This window comes from Camelina sativa, chromosome 9 (genome assembly GCF_000633955.1).
Source record: "Camelina sativa cultivar DH55 chromosome 9, Cs, whole genome shotgun sequence".
Taxonomy (NCBI): Eukaryota; Viridiplantae; Streptophyta; class Magnoliopsida; order Brassicales; family Brassicaceae; genus Camelina; species Camelina sativa.
Window position 1 is genome coordinate 28477288 of NC_025693.1, and position 20943 is coordinate 28498230.

Consider the following 20943-nt stretch of genomic DNA (forward strand, 5'->3'; position numbering starts at 1 on the left):
TAGAAAATGCTGTCTTCTTACGTCCAATCCATAAATATATATAATACCTTAAACTAGTTATAAAGTATTTTAGTAAATTAAATCAAAATTTTGTCCCTTGTCCAAGAAGAGCCATCAAAGTATTATCTCATTATGAGTAAAAGCTAATTAATTTTTTGAAAAGTTCTAATTTTTAAATAATTAAGCTGTAAAGGAACCTAAAAGAAAGACAAAAAGAAAACTATGAATTAAATTAATGTATGAAAAAAAAAGATGAATAAGTATGAGGGAAGCAATAGGATCAAAGAGACAACTTGGGGGGTGTGGGTCGACATGCCATCATCAGCCTCTCTGTTACCATTCAAACCTCTAGAAGTTTTTGCTTCTCTCATCATTACATTTTTTTTTTTGTTTAATCCATTTTGTGGTTTCTGGATAACTGTTGAATTCCACTTATCAATCAATTGAAAGATTCAAAATATTTGTTTTGAGGTCCCAAATTATATGATTATAAATCAAAATTTGAGGTAATATATATCACTAGCTCTAGGCATTATATTGTATTTGATTTGACATAAAAAAATTTCGCGTGTCCCAAGCTTTATGTATTGTTAACTACTAATTAAGCTTTATAAGACCATAACCTAACCGTACAGGAGTACATCTTACAACATTGTAAAACCCCGCCATTTTTGTCAATAAATGGAGTTAAGAATATATAATTGTACATACATTCAAAAACTATATATTTGTACGGTACACGAAGAAATGATACAAGGATATATAAGAAAAAGAAAAAAAAGGAGTATTGGAAGGTCTTACTCGGTTTTATGTTGTCGTTGATTTTACTCATCAGCATGATACAAAAAAACAAATGATAAAATAATAATGAGAAAAGTTTTAAAATTTTCTAAAAGTAGAATAATTTAAATAATTAAAGTAATTTAATAATAATTATTATAATAGTATGGAACTATTATTTGATACATATTGTGATAGAGACGCATTGTCGCCAAACTAAAATGAAATCCCAAGATTTTTATGAGCAGTCCACTAAACCGCCCCAAAGCTAAAAATTGTTTTGTACATTTTAACATCTTTTGACGTACTAAATATCTACATAGTGGTATTAAGATAACGAATGATAATCAAAATTATAAATGGAAGGCTAATGGGAGATCTTGACTTAATGGTTACCAAATAGGATGTGGAATAGGGAGACAAGTAGAGGAGGTCGTAGGGGTCACTTTGGAGAATTAGTGGTCGATCTTAATCCACCGTCCGTTCATCATTAATTGCGGCTAAGTATATTACTATATTTATTAAAACTTTCGTTAATCATTATGAACGCAATTCTTTAATTTCTCTATCAACCTTAACAGATGACCTTCGTTAGTACTTTAATATTTAAGGATAAATCTTCCATTTGTAACGGAAACTCGAATTTGGTACCAATGACTCGACGTGTTCTAAAAGAAATAAACATTAGGTTTCGCAGATTACAGATATAGTTGCGATACTTTCATAAACAGAAAACAAATCCGAACATTCCCACCCAACAAAAAAAAACATATCCGAACCTTATCAAATAAAGACAAATTTGAAATCAATGCCTACGAGATTTAAAAAAAAAAACGATGATTAATATATACCTAGGTTATGAGTATCACTAATTATGACTTACTGTTTTCTAATAATTATTGAGTCACCAATATCAGCTGGTAATAATTCATTGGTGGATATGATGTCTTTCAGGGTTCAAATATATTTCTGTGAGAATATTGGAGAAAAACATGAGCGAATTATATGTACAGTGTATATACAATACATAAGCACAAAAATGGTTACAAGTGGTGACTACTTTTATTTTTTACAAGGTACAACAGAATATAAAGCTCAGAGCTCCGGTTGCGCGAACTTGATTTACCCATTATTTGTAATTCTGAATTTAATACTCAAATGGATACACTATACACTCATGTAATATGTAAAAAAAAAAAGAAGGTGATCAATCACACACAAAACTGCAAAACATGAAAGCAAAGTTGAAAAAAAAAAAAAAAAAAAATTGAACTAGTAACAATCACCAAAGCGAATTGCTGAGCTTGGGGAAAACTTGTTTTGTCATATATCTGATGCTATATCAGTCTTGAAAATAAAATTAAAAGTCATGTTACTTTTGCTATATTATAAAATTTCTAAATAAAAGAAACCCATTGACGGTTGTTTCTAGATACAGGTCGCTGTCAAAGTTCAGTTAGGATAGAATCTAAGACAAGATCCTAAGCTAACTCTTTCAGCCAAAGCAAATCTATTACTTTCTTTTTCGGGAAACTTTCTTTTCTCATTTAATTCATTCATCTTTATCACCGAGGAAAAACAAATATTTAACCTTTCAATCGATCTCTTAAACACTGCTAGTTGCTGCAGTTGGGGAAAATACAAACTCCCCAACATTTGTAGTTATTTTTATGCATCGTTACGTTTACATAGTAAGAAATCAACAAGACTGTAAAAGCATCAGAGTATATATCAACTGTGAGAACCATTTGTCCTCAACGACCAGTTCATAGTATAGTTAAATTAAAGTCAGTCTGGTTGATTTCCGCTAGTATAATACTACTATAATTTTAGTTATGTGACAAATTTCCGAAGGGACCAATGGAAGGAGATGTGTGCGGCCATAATATTATAGTACAGTATATATAATTATATGTTGGCGGTTTGATGAGCAGTCCAATAAAAATGGACTACAATATGAAGAAATTTAAAAAAAAAAAAAAAAGTGAAAGGTCGGTAGATCACATCAGATTGTAATGATTTTATCAGTTTAAGTTCATGATTTACATTTTAAGTTTTAATGAATATGGACCCATTTAAACGAACATTTCCCCATAAATCTGTAATTAACCAATTAGAGTGGTATACAAACAAATCATGCATACAAATATCGAATGAACATGCATGACAGACTTATATATTTGTTGGTAGACTATTAAATAGTTCAATTTTTTCTTGTGGATCATAATTCTTTACGTACGAGCCAGGTGTTTTTTTTATATATAACTCAACTGAATTGGGATATTTTTGCAATATAGTTTTGAACATATGGAATTAATATCTCTAGGGATCATAATATGTTCCCTCAAATTCTACAATAGATAAAAAGGCATCTAGACTTTGGACCAAATGTATCCTCAAGATATTGGCGTGAGTAATATTGACAACCTTTTAATTCGTGGACGGTAAAGTGACAGCCTCCAAAAAAAAACCGTGCGTCAAATGTGTCAATTACTTTTGTTCTCGTGCTTTAAGCATTTCATTTGTTAATCTAATTATTAGATCTAGTAAAATTTCAGTTAAAATAAATAAATAAAATATCGTAGGGATTGAACCGGCCAGCCAATAGTTAGGATGGAATCAGCGACTAGTTTACAATGGTATCACTATCTTCTACAGTTTTTTTTTTGTTAGTGGATAAAAGACTTCGTTAGATGAGAATTTCAAGTTAGGTTCAGTAGCACGTACGTTGACCTCTGATAGTGGAAAAAGGTCAAAAGGTAAATTGTTAGTACATCGGTAATTGTTTGACTAAATAGTTATAAGTTATTAAACCCACTAATTAACGTTAACGCTAACTATAATTAGTGAAGAGTGGCAATTGCACCCGCATGATTGTGACCATCCATCCATGTATATAGTTGATCAATACACCATGTTTATAGAGGATTAAACTGATACAAGTAAAATTCAAAAAGCTTTGATAATTTGTAAATATATGAAAAACACATGTGCTATTTCATGAAATGATCTAACCTATTGTAAAACCGATATATACGTAACATATTATAAATCATTCTTTTTTGGAGAAAAAGGGCATGCGTATATATGATTTGTTGCTTTGTGATATATATATCCAAAATGAGTAATAAATTAAACCAAAATAGAAAGAAAAACAAAAGGCGAATTCGTTCTACATGGGGCAGTCGTATAGGACATTCACAAACAAGTCCTTAAATATGGTTTGAGTGCAAAGATTAGATATATATAGTGTTATATATGTGTGTATATATATATATATTCATAATGAGACTTAGCTAGAGACATTATGATTAGAGAAAAGAAAAATTAGGGATCGAGGACATTTATATATCGGAAAAAGTGAATGGTGTGAAAGGGTTTGTGGGTAGATTGGTCTTGGGATTTGAACAAAAGGCTCTCTCTCCCTTGCGCAGTAGACAAATAGGCATGCATGTGAAACTGACTCCAAAATCGAGTGCTAGCTCTTTGCCTTTTCTATTTTTGGTACCCCATTTATATTAGCATTTTCTTAGTATTTTATATATCCATATTCTCCTCGAATTTTGTGTTTACCTTGTCATATGTTTATTTTGTTGGATTTTTCTTTGGACTAGGGTCAATGAGTTACTGAGATGACGTCACCTTAAGCCGAAAGGTGAGGTAAATAAGAAAAAACGACAGCCAGAGCCAACGGCTTTGGGGTGGACCCGAACAAGCGGATATATCAGATGAGGAACAAATGATTAGTTATGTGATAGAAACAGGTCTGAACTCTTACGTGTCTTACACGCGTAATGACAAGTATTAAGGACGGCGCCACCAAACCAGACAATGGGAGCTGGATTGCTGGAGAAAGACTTAAGAACATATACTATATGAATCATATTCCTCTGTTTTACTCTTCTCTTTCCTTTTTCTTCTTATAGTATAATGTTCATATATACACGATTCGTCTTCTTTTAATGGCCAAAGTTCGTTCCTTTAGGTCTACTATAAATCTGAAAGTTTATTTTATTCTTCTAAGAAAAAGAATAATAAAAAAAACATATTAGAGATTGTGGTTTCGAGTGGATCTATAGACTCACATTATATAATTTGATGGGGGGTGATATATTGAGTGAGATTTACGTAGTAATCCATTAATTAATGTACATGCGTGTAAATCTTTTCGACGTTGAGAGATATACTTAATTGTAAATCCATTTATCTTCATATATTTTACTTACGTGTCTTGTCTATGGGATAATATTAGACATATAAAAAAAAAATAAGACACATTTTCAGTAGTCCAGATCCAGCAAACATATATGTCTTAACAATAATAGAAAATATATATTTCTATTGTTCATCCTTGGGTTGGGTGGATTTACAATTCCAGTCCTTTAATTCTTGAATTGTGAATTTCCAGTTACCTATAAATAACTGAGAATATATTACTGAAAATATATATAGGAATTCAACTATAATCATTTATATATGTATAGGTATTTAGCATGTGCAATGAATTAGTGCATTCAAATAAGACCGCAAGTTGTTTTTTAGACAAAAAAAAAAAACAAGTAATGCTTTTAAAAAAGTATATCATCAACAGCAGCCCTAATGTTTTCTTGAAAAAGAAAATATTAAATATAATTTTAATTTAAAAATTCTGCACATGGTTTTAAAATAATTTGAGACGGCTTTGCATAATGGTAACCACGAAATTAATAAATTATGAAGTTAACTCTTCAAGTTCATAAGGTAATGCAAATGAGAACATTTTATAAATATGCAGTAGATATCTATATGTTTAACGCTCAATAAACGGAATAGTCTTAGTAAATTATCCAATCAAATTGAAGTGTTTTTTGAAATATTGGGAACATTTTACCATTTGACCTAATGCCACATATGAACCGCTTATCATATATATATATATATATAGTTTTGATATATAGTAGTAATAGATAAAGGATTTTATCTTGTCTGATGTAATAACTTATAAGCAAAATAGACGAATTTTAAAAAAGGTTTGAGTTGTGCAGTAACTGCCGGTAAAGTGGAGAAGATTGGAAAAACTTTAAACAAAAAATTGCGGTAAGAGAGAGAGAGAGAGAGACGCCGACCAAAAACAAGCCGTAGATGTGTCTATCCCACGCGCAATCAAACCCTTCACTTCATCTCCTTCTCCTTCTTCTCCTTCTTCTCCTTATATCATCATTTTGCACCCACATGTCACACACTTCCCATATATAAAATATAAATAAGCTTACTCACATAAATGCACATAAACCTATATATACAGTCGTCTAAGATTTCTAGCTGGTCCATATGCATGTGATCTAATCAAAAGCCAAGCTCTCCTTGTCTTTGCTATATAAATTAACAATCATTTAATCCACACCGGAGATTTCAATCTTCTTCTCCTTCTTCCTTTTGCTTCTCTTTTCTAGATCGTCCTTGAGAATATCTCTTGCAAGTAACGTATTATTTCCGACAAATCTCGTCCAATCTGTATTAGCTCGTAAGTTTCACCCCATTGCTCCTTTTAGGTTTTTTTTTTCATTACACACTACATGCATGAACCATGATGATGCATCGGCGTTTCTGTTTAGCATTTTTTTCTGTCATGTGATCATCGTTTCATCGTTTGTGTATGGGTAGGCTGTATGAAGTTTAATATCTTGAATAGTGTATATATGTGTGTATGTGGTCCTGAGGATATTGACCCACAAATATTAGAGTAAACCAGGGTACTGAAATCATGGTGGGGATTTCGGAATCTATGTGTTTCTAAGATATTATTGTTTCTTCGAAATTAATTGTTGTTGCACCATTATAAATTTATATTATATAAGATAGTATAGGAATATTACTCAAGACAAGAGTGTGTAATACACTCAAAGGAACATCAACCTCAGTGACTTCCACCCGTCAAGCTTTCCGGCTATGTATCCTTTATATACAATTATCTTACATATACTTATATAGATATACACAGTGTTATATATTGTTGATCTTATATTAATGGTATATTATAGAGTACATATTATACAAACTTATAATCTTTTCAAATGTAAGCATTGTTCCATATGTTGAATGCGAATAACAAACCTTTAAACCTAATGTTTTCTGAATTTCTTTTTATAAGAAAAAGAAATCCAAAAACTTTCACTATCACTATCAAACTTTTTTTTTTGGTTTAACCCACTATCAAGCTTTTGTTATTCATTCTCTCTTCTAAAATAGTAAGAGCTCCTCCATTGTTGGGTGGTCCTCTGGAAATACATCATAACCATCATCAGCAGCATATAATAGCGATAGCCTTAAGTTTAAAGATCCAAGCTTTTCGAGATATAATATTTAACTACATGTGAATTCTTATATGTGTGTTTGAATATTTATAGGTATATAATATATTATCGTGTGTGTCCGTGTGTAACATCACTATCATTACCCAACACACAGCTTTTGGAATTTCATTGGACCCAAGAGTCATCCGATCCCTTTCTTATAATTAAATATAACGAAGCTTGTAATAGGCTTTGGTTTTGGTCCCAAAAACAAAACTTTAAGGTTGTGCCTTGTTTGTCTAAGGTTTTCGCAATAGCTTCCAAAAAGACACGCTTATGTTTTATGTTTATATACAATACATTTCCTTCATATCAGTTTCTTCTCTTCCATTTTTCTCCATTTCGTTTCTTACTCATTTTTCTAACAATTTCCCGAATTACATACATTTACAGGATCATCTCGGATGGATAATATAATGCAATCGTCTATGCCACCGGGATTCCGATTTCATCCGACAGAGGAAGAACTTGTGGGTTATTACCTTGATAGGAAGATCAATTCAATGAAGAGTGCTTTAGATGTCATTGTAGAGATTGATCTCTACAAAATGGAGCCATGGGATATACAAGGTAATCAACGTGGGGTTTGTGTATAAATATAATGATTATCATTAATAAATCTTTTGCATGGAATGTCAGTTAATTGTCTACTTATATGATATGATATATATACAAAAACTACATGCGATGAATCTGGCATGAGAAGTGAACGAGAGAGCCTACTCTTTTTGACTTGTAAGATTTATAAACGGAGTGTGAAAAGAATATAATCTGCAAAGAAAATTAAGAGATGTAGTACAATCATAAATCATAATACCTCTTTTGAAATTAAGCAAAGTTAAATTTGTATTTTTATTTTTGAAAATAGGAGAGTATAATCATATCATATTATTCCAAATAACAATTCACCACATTCATTATCTGTTTTTTCACCCCTTTTTTGTGTGCAAAGTTTTTTTTCACTTTTTTACTTAATTTCCTTATATTTTTGTGAGGCAAAAAAGTATGAGATTAATATTTACTGTTACATTGCAGCGAGATGCAAACTAGGGTATGAAGAGCAAAACGAGTGGTACTTCTTTAGCCACAAGGATAGGAAGTACCCGACCGGGACTAGGACTAATAGAGCCACCGCTGCTGGGTTCTGGAAAGCCACCGGTAGAGACAAGGCGGTGCTATCAAAGAACAGTGTCATAGGAATGCGGAAGACACTAGTTTACTACAAGGGTCGAGCTCCTAATGGAAGAAAATCCGATTGGATCATGCATGAATACCGCCTCCAAAACTCCGAGCTTGCGCCAGTTCAGGTACACACACAATATAATACTTATTTCATATAAGTCTTACTCTGATAACATATTGAGATCGACAAAGATGAACATGTTACATATGTAAAATTGATCCAATAATGTTAAACAACCAAACCTAACCGGACGAAATCAGTAAATCAGTCATCTTGATACTAATTTGATATGTTTTGTGAACTATAGGAGGAAGGATGGGTTGTGTGTCGAGCATTTAGGAAGCCAATTCCAAACCAAAGGCCATTAGGGTACGAGCCATGGCAGAACCAGCTCTACCACGTGGAGAATAGTAACAACTACCCATCTTCAGCGACAATGAACACGAGTCATCATATCGGTGCATCTTCATCAAGCCATAACCTTAATCAAATGCTCATGAGCAGCAACCACTACAATCCTAATAATGCATCCTCTTCGATGCATCAATATGGCAACATCGAGCTCCCGCAACTGGATAGCCCAAGCTTGTCGCCTAGTCTAGGGACGAATAAAGATCAGAACGAGGGTTTCGAGCAAGAAGAAGAGAAGAGCTTTAACTGTGTCGACTGGAGAACACTAGATAGCCTGCTAGAGACACAAGTCACACATTCACAAAACCCTAATGTCCTTATGTCTTCGTTCGAAACGCAGTCGTATATTCCGGGACCAAGCTTCCCTTCCATGCATCAAAACTATAATGACGTCGAAGCTAATATTCATCATTCTCTTGGATGCTTCCCTGACTCGTAATTAATTAAAAAACAAAAAAAATCTTCTATATTGATTTGTATTCTATGATTTAATTGTTTCCATCTGGAAAATAACATTCATAACTGTCTATTAGTAAAAGAAGTTTGTGTTTATTACGTAGAAATTTCTTGGTGATTTTCACAAAGGTGGAATATTTTTTCTTTTATATCTAATTATTCCTCGGTTTTTCTTAATCATTTTTATTTTGTGGTCCAAAATTATGTAACTCATCCATTCTGTTACCATTATTATTACTTTATTTTACACTATATGTTAATGATTATACTACAATGTAAAACATATATCTATGGTAGTCTCGTGTTCAGGAGCAGATCCACATAGGTTGGAACTGGTGCAACAGCACCAGTTGAAATATAAAACTAGTTTGATTTTACATTAAAATTGTTAATACAAGTGTTCTAGTGATAATGAATGCACCGCTTAACTGTCGAAGTCAAGGGTTCAATTCCCTTTCAAAATAATTTTTTGCTCTTTTTTTGCACCTGGTTAAAACTTTGGCTGGATCTGCCACTGCTCGTGTTCCATCTTACTAGAGGATCCTACACTTTTTTGGAATATCAAAAACAAAAGAGTACAGAATGAAAGTGTTTTTAGAAACTAATTCTAATTAGCATTCAAAACCTCAATACATGGCAAAACAATGCCAACAAATATATATAAAACATTATACCACAATGCAAGATTTGAACTTAAAATCATATCTATGCCCACCATGACACCATATATACAATTACAAATGTAATTTACATGTGTAGATGAAGAGAAAGAAAAATGAAGAACAACAATTAATTAAAATTTTATCCAAAAAAAAAAGTGACAAACCCTCTTATGGATATAGAGGTTTCGAAAAGTCAGAACCTTCTGCTCGATACAGAAGGTCTTATAAGCCACCGTCAAAATCTCTCCGACTCCTCCAATAGGCCAACACGTTTTTGCACATTTTTCTTCTTCTTCTTCTTCTTCATAACGTTTGTTAATCTGAAGAAAACAATAACGTGAATTCAATTTCTTTTAGCAACAACAAACAAACACTACTGAATCTCTCTCAGATCCAATCCAATCCAATCCCAAACTACAGATGAATTAAGAAGAATCAGATCCAATCTCTCAAAATCGTGAAATGGCTCCAACACGGATTCTAACAAGAGACGAAGAGCTTGGTGGTGCTGCGACGACGATATCAGACGACGACGACTCGCCATCTGGTAAACGATCTAAACTCGATCGTTTCCCTCTTAGCCGTTGGGAACTCGCTGTTTCTCTCAGCGTCTTCCTCGTCTTCTCCTCTGGTCTCTGTTGTATCTACCTCACCATGCCTGCTGCTGAATTTGGCAAACTCAAACTCCCCAGAAGCATCTCTGATCTCCGTTTGCTCAAGTAAACATAAATGTTCCTCCTTTATCTTCTTCAAAGGTTCAATCTTTATGTTGGAATTGACCCAAATCTTGTGGTTGTTGTTTTCAGAGATAATTTAGCAAACTATGCGAATGAGTACCCGACGCAGTTCGTTTTAGGGTATTGTGCTACATACATTTTTATGCAGACCTTTATGATTCCTGGGACTATCTTCATGTCACTCTTAGCTGGAGCTCTCTTTGGTGTGTTTAAAGGTGTTTTCTTGGTTGTTTTCAATGCTACTGCTGGTGCTACTTCTTGTTTCTTTCTGTCCAAATTGATCGGTCGTCCTTTGATTACTTGGCTTTGGCCTGACAAATTAAGATTCTTTCAAGCTGAGGTAATATATATAAACAAACAAACAACATGTCTCTTTGATCTTCTCATGTTTGGTGGTACTTGATTAAGTTGTTGTGGTGTGTTTTTTATATATATTTTTTTTTTTCAGATTAGTAAGCGTAGAGATAAGCTTCTCAACTATATGTTGTTTCTGAGGATAACACCAACTCTGCCAAATCTTTTCATCAATCTTGCTTCTCCCATTGTCGATGTACCTTTCCATGTCTTCTTTTTGGCCACATTGATTGGTCTCATCCCTGCTGCTTATATTACCGTCAGGGTTAGCTCTTTTTGCTCCCTCCTTTTTATGATATGCTATCATTCAAGATTGTTCTGTTTCATTTCTCTATGATGCTTAATATTTGGTTCTTTTTGTGTTTGCAGGCTGGTCTTGCTATTGGAGATCTCAAGTCGGTGAAAGATCTGTATGATTTCAAGACATTGTCAGTGCTTTTCCTCATCGGGTTCATCTCTATACTTCCGACGATATTGAAAAGAAAGAAGATATATGAATAGCCAAGGAGAGGTATCTTTAATGTACACAGGCTTAACCGTCAGTGCCTTACAGAGAACAAGAATACAATTAACATGTTTAGAGGACACAACAGAACAAAAATGTTGATTCGTTTACTTGGCACACTTATTCGTTTGGATAGTGTTCTTTTTTGGTCATATTTTGTTTCTATTTGAGTAGTTAAGGAGAGAAATTACAGAAGTAATACATTTTTTTTTTTGTATCTGATTTGACAAGACGAGAGATCATCAAATATTTTGGTTGCCGGATTATTATTATTGTTTCTCTTCAGAATTAATGAATATGATGACAATGGGGCTAGAAGAAACATTTCAACAGAAACACAATTTATTGAAGAAACTCAATTCTTAAAAACACATAACAACTCGGATAGAGCAACGTCATGACATTATTTTAGTTAGATACTTGTTGAAGTCACACAACGGTACAACAACAGACTAAGTTGAATACACACAAAATCAAGTTAGGTCAACATGGAAGCACCACCAACAGGTTTGTGCAGCTGATAAGTCTGGCTTGGCACAACTTGAATCACACCTGGTTGCTCTGCAAACACCAAAATCCCCAAAAGCATGTGAGAAAAACAGAACAAGCAAACAAACAACAAAAAGCACTAATCAAGTTAATAACATCTTGCTTTTCCTAAGCCTGCACACTCAGAGATCGTGCATTCATAACTATACAACTCTATTTCTACAGGTTTCAAACCTCACCCGCCAATCTTTAGCCTGATGGAAATGGAAACATTGCAATATCACAATTTAAGCATGATGGTATCAAGAAACATTTTGTGAACATAGGCGAAAAAAGGAATTCACATGAACCGTCATCACAATTGGATCTAAACAAGTCATTTACACAGGCAATGATCACAAGTTCACAACCAGATATACACTTAATCCAACCAACATATAATTTCAAATCAAACGATGACGCTACTAGATTCTTTTGCATTCACAATGCTCTCAAAAGTTATTAGTAAGCGCAGGATCAAATAACGAGAAATCTATATAAGAAGAAAAAAAAAAGAAAAGAAAACGTACTGGAGATCTCAGCGACTTGCTCAGGAGTGAGCTTAGCTGAAAAGCCAGAAGCAGCTTCCCTGTAACTGTAGATCAAAGCATCATTTGCAGCTTCCTCACTGTAATCATAACCAGCATAAGAACAAAAACACAATCCATTACCATCTCTTAACACACACATCCACAAGTAGAATCGAAGATGAAGCAATCCAAACAATAAACACATAGAGACAACAAAATGTAATCTTTAAAACGATTCAAGCTAACTAAATTGAAAAAAAAAAAATCCCCCTTTTCAGAGATACAAAACCCAAAAAAATCAAAGCGATCAAACCCAAAAAAGAATCATATTTTCAATAAAAAAAATCATCTCTTTCCGGTAAAAATTGAGATGAGATGTCTCAAAGAACAAACCTGCCGAGAGCAGAGGAAAGGGTACGGAGATGATAGGTTTTAGGCTCCTCATCGGTGGGTTTCTCGGTGTAAACGATGTGAACCTTCGCTTCAGACGATACCGTTGCATCTCCAGTAGTCTCAGCCATGATGATCGAAGCGAGGAGCGATGAGAAGAAGACGAGGACGACGATGAGGTTGAGGTTGAGGTTGAGGTTGAGGTTGAGGTTGAGGATGACTCTTTGCATTCTTGGGAATTGGGAATTTTCAATTTTATAAGACAAAGTCACAGAGGTGAAATACGCGTTGATGGGCCATTTCCATCTATGTGTCATAGTTTAAACCGACTCCATAGTTTAAACCGACTCAAATCGGACGGTCTCAAATGATTGTTCCATAATCTGACGGGTGACTGATGTCGGCATGTAGATAACAATAGTCCTATGCGCTATTTTATTTTATCTTTTTCCAATAATTTTTCCAAAGATTTTTGTAATTACGTTGTCTGCCAAGTGGCACAATTTAAAGTAATCATAAACCAGCCAATCATCTCTCGTATATATTAAGGTAATTGTCAGCATTCTGTGAATAATTGATTTTTAATTAAAGTTTTAGATTTTAAAAAATCACATTTATGAAATTTTTTAGATTTTGTTTTATGTATTTATTGCTTTTAAAATTGATAGTTTCATTTAGATTTGAGAAATTCCTTTTAATAGCACTAATCAATAACTTTCTCTTCCAAATCTAGTACACACTCTCAATTTTTCTAAAAGTAGCATTTGTGTATATTAAATTTTTTATTTAATTTAAATAATAAAATTTCGTATGAGATTATTAAACTTATGTTTTGATAGATCCCGTGAAGGTTCCGGCGAAGCTTGTGTTGAAGCTTCCGGCGATGAACCTTTCGGTGAAGCTTCTTCTTCTTTTTTTTCTTCTTATTCTTCTTCTTCTTCTTCGTATATTTTTTTTAGTTTCAGATTTTGTAATTCTCAGCGAGATCGTGATTCTATATAGCTTTTAACTGAGGGATTAGGCGAATTTGTCATATTAAGGCTTCTGAATATGGCTAATTGATTTATCACCAATCAGATTCATAATTAAATTTGTAGCTCTGATGTTCTTTCCTTACCAAATGTAATGGGATGAGCTACTATGGTCTGGGTTTATAGCTGCGGAGAAAGAGGTGGAGGGAAGAAGAAGAAGAAGAAGAAGAAGAAGCTTTGGGTATTGGTATTGTTGGGTATTAAATGAAATCTGATTATGAATTATGAACTATTGGAAATTGTTGAGTATTGTTGGGTACTGTTGAATATTGGAACTGTTGAAAATTGTTAGGTAACAAAAGAAATTTGATTATGAGTGGTGGCTTGAATTGTTGGGTATTGGAATTTGAACTGTAATTGAAATGGAAAAGATAGCACTCAATTACAGTCTTTTATACCTGAAACAATCACGTTTAATCACAATTGATTCTTGTTCAGCTCTCTCCATTATGACAACCACTAGAGTCATCTTCTTCTTCTCCCTAATATCCCTTTTCTTCCTTCTCTTCTTCTGCAACCCAATTTCAACTTTATATTCTCCATTAGAGATCCATGAAGAAATCATTTTCTCTTCCTTCTCAGCTTCCTCTCTCAATCTATCTATTATCAGATTCTCAAGCGAGGCGAGGACAAATCGGCGACGAGAATACGGCTAGGCGAACACAGCGACAACAACGACATATCGACGATTAGATTCAATCAAGAGAGATCTAGGATGCTTCAAAGTCTTAGTAAGAACTAGATTGGCTCATGGAAATCAATTCTTCGTCACACTTCAAGTTCATATGTTTTGTGAAATTGTTTCATCGCTCTCCGATTAGAGCTCCGTTGATGGTGAAAATTGTTTCATCAATTTCATAAGTCTCGGTTTTTATAGAAATAAAAATAAGATTTTAATTAAATATTTTAATTTCTAAATATTAAATTAGAGTTTGTGTGTTAGAATTAGAAAATTAGAAAATGTATGTTATATTTGAAAGAAAAACCTAATTTAGTGCTATTTTTGAGAATTGCCCTTTAGATTTCTCTAAACAACGTTTTCCTATCAAGTATTATATATTTTGTATTCACATAGTTATATACTTTTTAGATTTAAAAAATATCAGTTAAAACAAAAAATTGATTTGTGTACCAGTTTCTACTTCTATTATTTATTGTTGTTATAATTCTTAGGAAAATAAATTTTAGTTAATTGGAAAAATAAAATTGTGAATAAATCTCGATTTGTCTGTATTATGGATAACTAGAATTTGTACCCGCGCACGCACAGGAATTTAATTTAAAATATTTCTTATCAGTATAAATTGTTGAGCTCAAAATATAATCATTCCAACTTTTGAGTATAAATCTATATAAATATTAAACTTACCTTACTCAGTGATATACAACATATATATTTTTGAAGAAAATATTTCTTTGTTATATCTATTTGCAATTTTACGTGGGCTTTTAGTTAAATTGTTTATCAATAAGAATCATTGAATATGAATATAATTTGAAGATTAAAAGATAAATCTATATAAATGCCGTACTTATTTTATTAATTTATATATAACATATGTTGTCTAGTGTCGCAATAATATTGTCGACAATCTTCTGACCTTTTATCTTTAAAAGAGTTCATTCCATATTCATATCTCATGAAAACATAATTTTAAAAGTTATAACGTTTTGACATAATTATAGAGAACATTTAAACATATCGATATCTTACATTAAATGCGAATATATAAAGTTTCATGAATTGTTTTAGTGTTGTGTCGCTACAATGAGATTGTCCAAATGCATCATCTGCCATAATAGAATTTCTGACTAAATCAAGAATGCTTAAATGATAAAACGTTTAAACCTCACAATGAATATATATTCACTAATCCAAGTTATATATTTTTCTAAAATCTCATATGTTATTTGCAGATGTTAATTTTGTGATGCAACCCCATCTTCGTCTTCTAAAAAAAACATAGTGTACTTTAAATATTTTGTTTTTGCCAATGTTTTGGGTTAAAAGCATTTGATAATATATATCATGTTATAAAATTGTAGCTCTAGTTGATAATATACCTTATGAGATATGCTACACAAATCACATGCCACTTTTTGTAACGGCTTAAATATCATTTTTTTATATTTTCTGACAATTGATTTTGTTTTTTTAGATATATTATTTTTTCAAAATTCTTTTTAATAGTTTTCCCAAAAAAAGTGTGCCTCTTACAATGTCTTTGTTTTAGATCAAAACTTTTAAATTAAGTTAAGTTAATTTAAGTAATTAATCTTTTCTTTATTATAAATAAAATTTAATAATAAATCTTTATGGTATATGTTTCTTAGAAACTAATGTTTAGCTTCAATTTTATTTTTATGTTTAGATTTTTATAAATACAATTACATAACTTGTTTTTTTTACTCCACCATGCATTAAAATCTTACTTATATTTTAAAACTCATTAACTCATTCTAAATTTTGGAATATAATCATTTTTTGGTTATAATTTTAATAATAACATTATTACTAAAATAAATTTATAGTATTATTTTTACTATTTTAAAAGTTTTCATTTATTTTACTTAATTCATTTTTAGATATTTATTATTTTTATTATTTACTAAAAATTGTATTATTTTTTATACTATTTTAAAATTTAATTAGGTTTAGTTAAATTCATTTTTTTTATTTTTTTTTATTAATTATAAATAATAAATATGTAATGAATGAATATTAAAAATAGTACTATTTTTTATGTAAAAAGAAAATTGATTAGGTGGATGCTAATGTGGAGGAAGGAGAAGTGAACAAAGTTAACTTTATGTATATAGATACATAGGTTTTTCCAGTTAAATTCGTTCAATTGGTATAATAACCCTTGGATTAAATATAAATTTTAATTGTTGCCAGCATGTTAAGTAGAAATCGTAACATTGTTCTACTCCTACAAAAGTCTCCCACATCGAGCATCACTATAATTACGAAGAAGAAAAATATGAGTATTTTTACAAAATTTACTTTAAAAAGAAAGTCCTAGAAAATGTTCGTATAGGTATTTTTTTTTGCCTGTAAATCATTTTTCTCTAAAAGATTCACAGCTTTATTGTTATAACTTCTGATTCATTGAAATTGAACAGTTGAAAATAAATGATTCATAGTGATCGTACTGACTTCGTGACGGGCTTTCCGAAATATTTTTTCGTTTGAAATACTGATTTAATTACATACATGCTTTACTGACTACTCTCTCTCTATGGTAAAATCTTCATCATAAAGGGTAAGAGAGTTAGATGACAACCCTACCCATAATATTTATAATAAGGGATCATAATATCCTTCTATTAGTTTATAGTTACAACACAAACAGATAAAATAGCTAAACATATGTTAATTATTTCTTAATATTTAATTTTATTTTTCTAATAACTGATCAATATATATTTTAATAATTTATTATATCTTATATTTGATCCTGTAGAGCTGTTCTATACCATATAGGAATACAATATAATAATAAAAAAATCGAAATCATGACTCAAGAGGTGCAACATTTACCATACAAAAAATTGAGAATTGAGAATTGAAACATTTTACCATACAAAAATACCTAAATATAAAATCTACACATTGAGAATTGAAACATTTACCATACAAAAACATATAAAACCTACACATTGAGAATTGAAACATTTACCATACAAAAACATATAAAACCTACACATTGAGAATTGACACATTTACCATACAAAAACATGGCAGGCCTACTTGTCATCAACGAATCAAAGTCATGGACAAATCGATAGGCCTCAAAATTTGAAAATTCTTTAAAAAAACAAAAAGTTTACAAAACAAAGATTAATGATGACGGGGCTTAGAAAATATAAGAAACATCAAAAGGGTCAACTATATTGTGTATTACATTTGCTGAAACACCAACGACTACGCATATCTCCACCAGACAAACTAATCAAGTTATTCGATGAGAAGAGAGAATTAAATTCCCTGCAGTAATTAACACTAATAGAAAGGTATATAGAAAAAATGTTAACCAGATCGAACAACTGAAATGGTTGAACGAATTCCAAATATATAGATCTGAAAAAAGGCAATTGAACAGGTATTTTACATAGAGAAGCCTCGATTCGGCAGGGCTAAACAAGAAGCGACGATTTGGGGAACAAAGAGAAGTGTCTTTTCATTTAATAAATTAATGACATCAGCTAATATCTAAACCGTTGGATGAGAAAATAAATCAATCTTATCCGTTGGATCAAAAAAATGACGTCAGCAGCTCCTAAAAAATGGGTTTGCTATTATATATAGATTAGCTCAATAGTTGGTGCACTACCGAAGATCATCGAAGACATATTAGCCCATGGGCCATAAATGGGTCTTTTCCTATATGGCTATATCACAATTTCACAAGTAATTAAGAAAAAAACATGTAATAATAGGTGAAATATACATTTTATTATAAATCAACTAAAAATACTTTGTCATTTTCATTTTCACATGTTAAAAACTGAAGCATTCGAACAAATTAAACCCCCTAACCCCGTTGCCAAATCGCAAAATTACAACTAGCAACAGCTTATAATATTCAGAATTAAAGCCTAATAAAAATTAAATTTTACCCACTCATTTATTTATTTAATTTATCTCCCCTCTCTCATTTTTGTTTAATGTTTAAATTTTAATACGCCTCAAAGCTAGATACGCCAATACTCTGTACCCAACAAACATCAGAAACAAAACGCCAACGCTCGTCCATAGACCAATATCTCCGACCACTTCCTCCTCCACGAACCTGCATCCAGCCGTTGTCGCCGCAGACGCTCCTTGCTTTCCCTTCGAGTCGCATCCGAACATCCGCAGTATCTCTTCCGCACTTCCGTACTGGATCGCCACTAAAAGACGGTAACAATAAAACGTCGTTGAAACGTACTTCATCCAAACCATCCCGGTTGGAACTTTGTTGACGTAGTAACCACCAGTTAAGACAAACGCTAGCATTGTCACGGTCACGATAGTAGAAGCCTTTTTAGCGTCCATGATCGCTGCACCAAGGGCAAGTCCGAGTCCTTGTGACGCTAAAACGTATAGTAAGAGCACGGAGAGGGTGAGGAGGAACGGGACAGCCCCGGGGCGTAGACCGACCATCCAGTAAGTTAATGTCAAGAACGCTGCTGGAAGAACGAGCTCCATGGAGAGCGATCCGAGGACATGGGCCATGAAGTAAGAAGAGAGTGTGTACATACCAGACGCGCGTTCTCGAGTGAAAATAGCATGTTCTTGAGGAAACGTGAAGACCGCGTTAAAAGATGGAAGTACACCCCAGAAGATGGATATGAAGAAGAGTAGGCCTAGTCGGTCCTGTAACATATAACAATATTGTTATTAGTAATAACACCAAAATTAAATAAATAATATTTGTCTCTTTTTTTTTTTTGTTATATGTGATTACTAATGGTTTCATAACTTACATGTAAATCTCGATAATCAGAGTGCCACCACATCAGGCCACAAAGAACAGAAGCCGCGACGACTTGGAAAACACGAAGTACATCGAAGGATTCGTGACGCCGTTCTTTTAAAAGTCTATGGAGGAGAATGCAGAGTTGGCTAAACCAAGTTGTGATACCAGCCGTTATTCCACCCGCGTTTACTCGCGTTTTCACAAAACGTGAGTTCTCTAGAGGAGGATGTGATGCTTCGATGCAAGTTTTGACTTGTGGGGCTAGCAATGTGTCATAAGCCGTGGCCAGCGTTTGTCTCACGTTTGGCCTTTCCCGTTCCGTTACACCGTCAGTTTGACAAACTCCTGCATTATTAAAAAAATTATTCAGCTTTGGGATAAATTTGGGGCAATTAAGATTATAAAAAAAACTGAAAGATTCATGCTTTTACTAAACACTTTTGACGTTAGCATTTTATCATGACTCGCCACTCGGACAATAAACTAATAATACAAAATATCGGCGGTTTAGTAATTAATCTACCAGTCTGATTATAATTCTATACTAAATGAAAAAGAACCACTCAAGTTATCATCCAAATAGGCGAAAGTTAATTGGCTAGTTAATTAGATAATTATTTAATTATCCTAATTACAAAAAGAAAAAGACAATTCAAAGTGGCATTGAACCGAACAGAGGTGAGAGCGAATCAACCAATCAGGTTCTTTGGACCGACCAAACAAATATTTTAAAACAGGTTTTGACACTATGTTGGACCCATTATTTTATTAATCTAACAAAAGCAAATATCTTTAACTTAATAAAACTGACTAAATTAATACTAGTAATGGAGATCTGATTTGCAGTAAAGCTGACCAATCAAGGTGGAGAGGCGAGAGAGTCCACCCAAGAAAGCATAAGGTCGCCACTACGATTCTTAATTTTAGCTTCTTCATCGATTCCAAAAGAAATTTAAATAGAAAAGTTTGAGCATCAAATTATCTTATCTGAGTTTCTAACTTTTCCTAAGATAAGCTATATCAAACACAATGTGAATATTTATTATTTCCTAACACGTGTTAAGCTTTTTCTTACGAGGATCATCAATGGGATTTTAAAATTGAAACTCTAATCGAAAAAATGCATCATAATTTAAAATTTAAAATTGCATCATAATCTCTCTCCCCCGTCTCTTTTTGATGATATTGTGCAATGGGTTAGATCTCCTACGTCTAATGCCAGGCTCAATGTAATCTATAAACTGATTTTCCAAGCCGCTATTTACTTCATTTGGAAAGAGAGAAATTCAAGACTTCACACTAGCAATGCAAAATCGGCAGCTATTTTGGTCAAAGAGATACAGCTCATCATTCGTGCTAAGTTACTTGGTCTGGATCGAAAAAATGTGTTTTTGCATTCTTCAGTGGCAGCACCACCTCAGCAACTTCATGATACTTATCTCTCCGCATGGTTTCAGTTCATACAACCTTAGCATGAAGCTTGTCCTTCTTCTTGGGTTTGGGTTTGGTTTTTAGCCGTAACTTGCTCTGTCTTCTCTTCAATTTCTACTTTAACTCTTTCACCTACTGGGTTTTTTTT

General features: G+C 32.6%; 4 protein-coding genes across 5 annotated transcripts in view; 2 read left to right on the top strand and 2 right to left on the bottom strand.

Annotated features, from left to right (window-relative positions):
- Positions 5943-9261, top strand: LOC104712769 (NAC domain-containing protein 30-like). Of its 2 annotated transcripts, none has more exons than XM_010429742.2 (4): positions 5943-6283; positions 7506-7682; positions 8148-8419; positions 8603-9261. In XM_010429742.2, exons 2-4 carry the CDS (start codon positions 7517-7519, stop codon positions 9143-9145), a joined length of 981 nt encoding a protein of 326 aa, XP_010428044.1. In that variant the 5' UTR covers positions 5943-6283; positions 7506-7516; the 3' UTR covers positions 9146-9261. The 2 variants fall into 2 exon arrangements, with proteins under 2 accessions (XP_010428044.1, XP_010428045.1); XM_010429743.1 differs by lacking the exon at positions 5943-6283 and adding an exon at positions 7308-7335.
- LOC104712771 (uncharacterized membrane protein At4g09580) lies at positions 10079-11689 on the top strand. Its single transcript, XM_010429744.2, has 4 exons — positions 10079-10543; positions 10631-10901; positions 11010-11180; positions 11285-11689. Exons 1-4 carry the CDS (start codon positions 10287-10289, stop codon positions 11414-11416), a joined length of 831 nt encoding a protein of 276 aa, XP_010428046.1. The 5' UTR covers positions 10079-10286; the 3' UTR covers positions 11417-11689.
- LOC104712772 (subtilisin-like protease SBT3.4) lies at positions 11745-13200 on the bottom strand. Its single transcript, XM_010429745.2, has 3 exons — positions 12872-13200; positions 12479-12576; positions 11745-11981 (listed from the first exon to the last, which is right to left on the bottom strand). The coding sequence occupies exons 1-3, from the start codon at positions 13183-13185 to the stop codon at positions 11899-11901; spliced, it is 495 nt and encodes a 164-aa protein (XP_010428047.1). The 5' UTR covers positions 13186-13200; the 3' UTR covers positions 11745-11898.
- LOC104712773 (ABC transporter G family member 25) overlaps positions 18372-20943 on the bottom strand; it is a 6970-nt gene continuing 4398 nt past the window's right edge. Inside the window, exons 3-4 of the mRNA XM_010429747.1 lie at positions 19372-19709; positions 18372-19261 (exon numbers count right to left, since the gene is read on the bottom strand). Coding sequence (XP_010428049.1) covers positions 18575-19261; positions 19372-19709 — 1025 coding nt within the window. The 3' untranslated portion in view covers positions 18372-18574. The remainder of the gene's footprint in view (positions 19262-19371; positions 19710-20943) is intronic.